Here is a 5,904-nt window from a genome sequence, read left to right on the forward strand (position 1 = left end):
GTGTGGTGCCCACAGTGCCCGGACAGGAGCGGCTCTCCTGAGGCTTCGCCAGAGTGGCGGAGACTCGCCAGCTGCGGGCCAGTCCTGGGCTTCGTGCCTTTGGGGTCACCCAGGTTCCCCTCCGTGTGGCGGGGTGCTGCCGGCGGGGCTGTGGGCTTGTGTGAGCTCTACAGAATGGGACCTGCGGGGCCCCGCGGGCAGCTGGCCTACCTGTGGAATGCGGGGCGGGCGGGCGCAAGACACTCTTCCCCTGCCGGAGAAGCTGGCTGCCAGCGGTCAAGGCCACCCCCGTTCTGCCCTGGAGTGACAGGGGGTCTGGTACAGGCCAGCCTGGGACCCCACACGGGGCACCCTCATCACACAGAGATCCTGGCTTTGCTGTCTCTGCCCGTGCCCTGCTGTCGGCGTCACCACGAGGGGACTCCAGGCAGCCAGACACGTTCCCAGACAGGGGGAGGCTCCTCAGGCGGAGAGGAATCCAGTGCCACATGGAGTGTCAAGATGAGGATGCAGGGCGCCAGGGCTGGCCGGGCCAGGTGCGTCCCATTGTCACTCAGAACGGCCGGATTTCACTCAGCTAAGAGCACGCTCAGCCTGGCAGCCCATCTTGCAGGACACGTCAGGCGGGAAGGAGCCGGCTTCGCGCCCAGGGGCCGCCGAGGGCCCACCCTGCTCTGCTCCCCTAACAGGGTTTGTACTTGACTTCGTCACATTCAACAAGATAACCACCCAAGTCTGTCACTATTTTGTTTACACATCATTTCAGGGAGTGTTAATAAATCTAAGTGTACACTATGCTTTAGTCATAAATCTTGGGAAAATAAAACTTCCTATTGGAGGAAAACTTATTTTGGTATCAAAATCACACAACTCCAGGTTGATTTTTTGTGCTTTAATGTTCTGCAAATGAAAGCGTATCTCCATCGGCACTGGGGCGCCTTCTTGCCAGCCCAGCGGCGGCACCTTCCCCTCCACCCACGCATCTGGCCCGTCTGCTGTCACTAGGTAGTACAAAAATAACCGCTACAAATTCTCTGTATCTGGCATATAAAAACTGAGCAAAAAGTATCTCAGTAGTCATTACCTTAAAACAAAACATCTCAGGAAAATACGACACAGGTTTAACTTCTCCAGTATTTTCATATAAAACACTAGTAAAATAGGCTTCTTAAAAATTAAATAGTGAGATACCAACCAAATTATATACAACCTTACAGTACAAGTGAATGAGGCAAAGTATCTGGTTCTGAGTTTCCCAGGTGGGGGAGAGGCTGTGGCGCGTGCACGGGTGACAGGAAGGCCACATCCTCCTGATGTTGCAGTCAGTGCAGACAGGCTCACAGAGGGACAGACAGACGGAAAGGACAGAGTGACGCAGGGAAGACGAGTGTTTCCTTCTGAGGACAGAGTGAGGTCAGTGTTTGTATTGCTTGCTAATCCCGGGGCTTCTCCTGGCTCCACCCCGCTCCACGCTCCACGCGGCCTGGGCCCGAATGCTGCCGCACACGCGGAGCTAATCCAAGGCCACGAGGAAGCCAGGTGCTCCGGAGGAGACGGATGCAGACTCAGAGCCCTCAACCACTGGCCTGGGTCGAGCCTGGTCTTCTGGGTCCACCAGGGCCACAGCTGGTCTGACTGGAGCCTGGCCTGCGGGCCCCTGCCGGACAGCCTCGCTCCAGGGAAGCTGGGCGGCGGCGCGGAGCGCAGCGTCAGGACAGGTCGCTGTGCGCGGGGGAGGAGGCGCCCCCAGACCCGCTGTGCAGGCGTCTATGTTCGGCGCCGCTTGGCAGCGCTGGGGCTGGAGGGGTTGCTGTTTGCAGTCAGGACTTTGTCGGTGACCCGGCTGCGCTTCCGCTTGTCCGCCCCTTCTTTGCACCCCGAGTCCGAGGAGTTCTTCTCTTTGTCTTTGCTAGATTTTTCTGCTGCTTTCCCCAAGCTCCCTGAAGATAAAAAAACTGAGAAACAAAATAATTCGGCTGGAAACAGAATATCCAGAATTGAATTTTGTCTTCCTGTTCATTTAAAAAAATCTGTCTATTCCCATGGAACCCTCTGAATCCAAAAAGCATCCTGTGAGCTGGAGTCTTGCACCCAGGGGCCTCGAGAGAGGCCTGTGCTCCTGAGGGTGCCCCGACCTTGAGTGCCAGGGTGCGCTTGCTCGGCCCCGGTGCCAGGGGGACCTGCCCTACCGAGCTGTCCCTCAGCTCCACTTGCTCCTGCTAGACGGGAACACGGTCAGCGTTTACCCTGCACTGAGATGACCTCCACCACGTCTGACCTCAACTGGACCCCGCGCCACAGACTTTCTGTCCACCCCACCAAGCCCTGCAAGGGAGGCCGTGGGCGCCATGCCCCGCAGGCTACCAGGGAGGGTGGGTGCCACACTCACCGTCGTCAGCCCCGCTGTGGGGGTCCACGTCTTCCTTCATCTCCTCTTTCATTTCTTCCTCAATAATCACTTTTCCTGTGGAGAAGCTGACGTTCACTGAAAGCCCACGGTGGTGGCCGACACCTGGGGACGCCCGGCTGCCCACGCAGGCCTCACCTTCTGCCCAGCAGCTGCTCTTGAACGAAGTCCTTTCCAATCCCGGAGGCTCCCGAGACCGTATGGGTGGAGGTGGGGTCTGTGCTGGACCCTCACACCTCCCGGAGGCCATGACCTTCACTCTGACCTCCCCACCCTTTGCCCAGGTCCAGCCTTTTCTAATTCCCAAACCTGACCTTTCTAGGGCCTGGGCCTCACCTTCTCGGACCTCTTGGATGATCTCTTCTGGAAGGACGAAGTTCCTCTCTGGGTTTGGGAAAGGGAGAATCTCGGACTCATGCTGGTGTTGAGTAGAGTGTTTTGTTTTTTTAAGAAACAAAGAAGAAAATGAGGTTTCAGCAAGTCAGTGAAGCTGTGTAAGAGCCTTTTCAGGAGCAGCCGACGTGGGCCCAGAGCTGCACTCGGGGCTGGGGCACGTGTGCACGTGGGCATGGGGTGGAGACCGTCCCTTCTGTGGGCAGGGCTGAGCACGGGTGGAAACCCGCAGAGGGCACCACCAGTTGAAGCAGATGCAGGAGTCAGGAGAGGACAAAGAGCTGGAACCGCTATTCTGGGGCGGAAAGCCTTAGTGGTCCCCTGCAGCTCCCTGAGTGTCACACAGGTCACCAGGCTCCTCTGAGCCAGGCCCCGTGTCCCAGAAGCACGTCTCAGGCCTCAGAGTGATCTGTCTTCTCCAAAGACAGGCACAGTGCTCACTGATCGCTCTGCGTCCCAGAGTGGGGAGTGTCTGGGGACCAGGGCCCTTCCCCTCGCAGGGCCCCACAACATGATGCTGGCCCCAGGGAGTTCGGAGGGAGGTGGCCAGGGAGCAGGGCCTGACCCATGCACTCCCCACACAGGCAGGAGCGGCTGCTCCAGGGAGGACCTTACTAAGTTTGGCAGTCAGCACAGCTGGGTCACCAAGGGCTGGCCACCTGGTGCAAACTCTGCACTGGGCTCAGAATGTGCTCAACGCGGGCAGCAAGAGCCGCTCACTTCCAGGACACATCTGCGTGTGGGCAGGCCTCCCTCTCCCTGGCACATGACTGCAGCAGCCCTGGGGCACAGCTGGCTTCTCTGACCCCTTTCTATGGCTGTGCAGAGCGGACACCTGGGATGTGCCCAGGTCAACGCAAGTGCTCTCTGCCTCGGTGGCGCACTCCAGGTCTCGCCAGGAGGGCTGGTGTGGCCCTGAGACCAACAGGGAGGCACAGACTCTCCCCCTCCACCAGCACAGGTCCCCACCCCACCCACTTTCCAGGTGCCTCACCTTGGAGCTCCTGGACCCACCACCTCCTGCTGCCACAGGGCTCTGACACCTGTCTCTTCCAGCCACCCCGCTGACCTAGTTAACCTGCTGACCTATCAGACACTGCCCACTCTGAGCTGCGTAAGGATGGGACTCTACTTGCCTAGTTCTCAAGAAGCCGCCAAATTTGCCTTAATGTGACTTACATGAGGTCACCCTCTGCTAAAGCACTTCTGAGGCCTCTCAGAAGACGGACACTGGCCTAAGGGCCTGGCCTCTGCATTCTCCCCTCCCGCCACCTGTTGCGCGGGCACCTTCCCAGGGTCTCCACTCCCCAGTCTCTCTCCAGAGACTTTTGCTGACCACCCGCTCCAAGGTAGGTTCCCTGGAAAGGTAACCAGCTCCCAGCACTAGGTCTATTTTCATAACACTCTTCGGAGCCTCTTGTTAAGTGACTTGTCCTCCCAGGACGTCACACTCCCCTGGAAGGGTCTCATCTGTCAGTGCTACCTGCCACTCTGCCCAGCAGACCCCCAGGAGGCATGGGTGGGCACTCTGCCACCTGCTCGGGCTGAGCTTCAGAGAGCAGGGTGTGGACTGTCTCCCCACTGGCCCCCAACACTGGGAGGGCAGGGGTCCAGCTCACCAGTGCCTGCATATCATACATAGTGCTCAGATGGTCCCAGATGACCTTGGATGGGACTTGCCGCCCAATGTTCTGGCTGAACTTGTCCCGGATACAAATCATGTGGAAGTGTCGGTTCACACCTGTGGGAGGAGGCGCAGCACAGCGGTAAGGGGGGCAGGAACGGCCAGCGGTCTGCACTGGGGAATGAGCAGGCAGGGGTAGGCGGAGGGGGATCTGCCAGGGTAGAGGTGTACAACGAGCAGTTGGAGGGGACCGGGCTGGAGGTGTGGGGTGTTATAGGAAGGGGCGAGGGTGTCATGGGGGTGTCATGGGGGTATCATGGGGAAGGGGGTCCACGTGGGAGTAGGTATCAGGGTGTTGTGAGGGGTGGGGTCAACCCTAGCATGCAGGACAGGCGGGGGTCAGCCTGGGTATGGGACTGGACACACCTGGGGTGTTGCGGGGTCTGCCTCAGTGTGCAGTTGGGTGTCACAGAGGGTGCAGGGTCTGCCCGGGTGCGGGAGGGGGCGGGGGTCCCAGGGGGCGGGGCGTTCCGGCGCAGGCCCCGCCCCTCCCGCCGACGGTTACCCGCGGCCCGGCCCGCCCCGCCCCCACGCGCGTCCGCGGCCTGGCGCTCACCGACGGGCTTGTGGCCGAGCATGGCGTGGAAGAGGCACACCTCCACCTCGGGGCTCCACACCACCGTCTCCTCCGCCGGGCTGGTGGCCGCCTCCCCGGGGCCCTTGTCGCCGGCAGCGCCCCCGCCGCCCACCTCGGCTTCCCCCATGGCCGCGGCCCGGCGAGCGACGAGCCCCCGGCGGGAGCAGGCGCGGCCACGGGCTCCGCGCAGGCGCAGTCGGGGGCGGGCGCGCGCTCGGCCGCGCTCGCGCTCGGGCTCAGGCGCCGGCGTCGGCGCAGGCGCAGTTGAGGGTGCGGGCTCCGGCGCGAGCCCGCGGCGCCCCCTGGCGGCCGAGTCCCGCCGTGCAGCGCAGTCCGGCCTCCGGCGCCGCCGACTCCCCTCCCACCCCGCCCTCGCGGGAGCGCGCCGCCGACCCCCACCCCGCCCTCGCGGGAGCGCGCCGAGGCGCTCACCCGGTTTGCAGAGCTCGCGGGAAAGAGAGCTCCATTTAAAAGAAAACGTTCTACGCCGTCAGAAAGTGACGGACGTCCAGAACGGGGGACACCAGAAGCCGCCCGGGCACCTCGCTGTCCGGGAGTAAAAACGCAAACGGTCCGGTCACGGGATGGGGTTGGACATGCGACCCTCGGGGCTGCGGTGCCACGAAGACTGGGGACGCGCTCACGCCCAGCCGTCCGGGGGCCGGGCACAGCCGCGACCCGCACCGGGGTCGGACGGGGGTGTAGACGGCGCCTGCTCCAACTAGCGTGTCGGGTGTAGACGGCGCCTGCTCCGACAGCGGCGGTCCGTGAGCGATGGGGCGGAGTCTCCCGGGACGCGGCACCTGCCGAGGGGACGCCCGCTGTGCGCAGCGCGACCGTCAC

The 5,904-nt window shown here is 62.1% G+C and overlaps 1 protein-coding gene across 2 annotated transcripts; it reads right to left on the reverse strand.

The window, feature by feature from the left end:
- Window positions 1–896: 896 nt before the first annotated feature.
- Window positions 897–5,253, reverse strand: MRGBP (MRG/MORF4L binding protein). Of its 2 annotated transcripts, XM_012654556.1 has the most exons (5): window positions 5,041–5,250; window positions 4,420–4,541; window positions 2,744–2,825; window positions 2,390–2,464; window positions 897–1,955 (listed from the first exon to the last, which is right to left on the reverse strand). In XM_012654556.1, exons 1-5 carry the CDS (start codon window positions 5,186–5,188, stop codon window positions 1,768–1,770), a joined length of 615 nt encoding a protein of 204 aa, XP_012510010.1. In that variant the 5' UTR covers window positions 5,189–5,250; the 3' UTR covers window positions 897–1,767. The 2 variants fall into 2 exon arrangements, with proteins under 2 accessions (XP_012510010.1, XP_012510009.1); XM_012654555.1 differs by having other exon boundaries at window positions 2,390–2,825; window positions 5,041–5,253.
- Between the last annotated feature and the right edge of the window lie 651 nt (window positions 5,254–5,904).

Source organism: Propithecus coquereli, unplaced genomic scaffold (genome assembly GCF_000956105.1).
Source record: "Propithecus coquereli isolate 6110/MARCELLA unplaced genomic scaffold, Pcoq_1.0 Scaffold442, whole genome shotgun sequence".
Lineage (NCBI taxonomy): Eukaryota > Metazoa > Chordata > Mammalia > Primates > Indriidae > Propithecus > Propithecus coquereli.

Bases quoted from the DNA above. Each gene is read 5' to 3' on its own strand.
- MRGBP (XM_012654555.1), bottom strand. From the start codon at position 5,188: ATGGGGGAAGCCGAGGTGGGCGGCGGGGGCGCTGCCGGCGACAAGGGC. The intron at 2,826-4,419 runs GTGAGCTGGACC...ACTCAACACCAG, and splicing joins TGTATGATATGCAGGCACTG to CATGAGTCCGAGATTCTCCC. The intron at 1,956-2,389 runs GTGAGTGTGGCA...TTTGTTTCTCAG, and splicing joins CCACAGCGGGGCTGACGACG to TTTTTTTATCTTCAGGGAGC.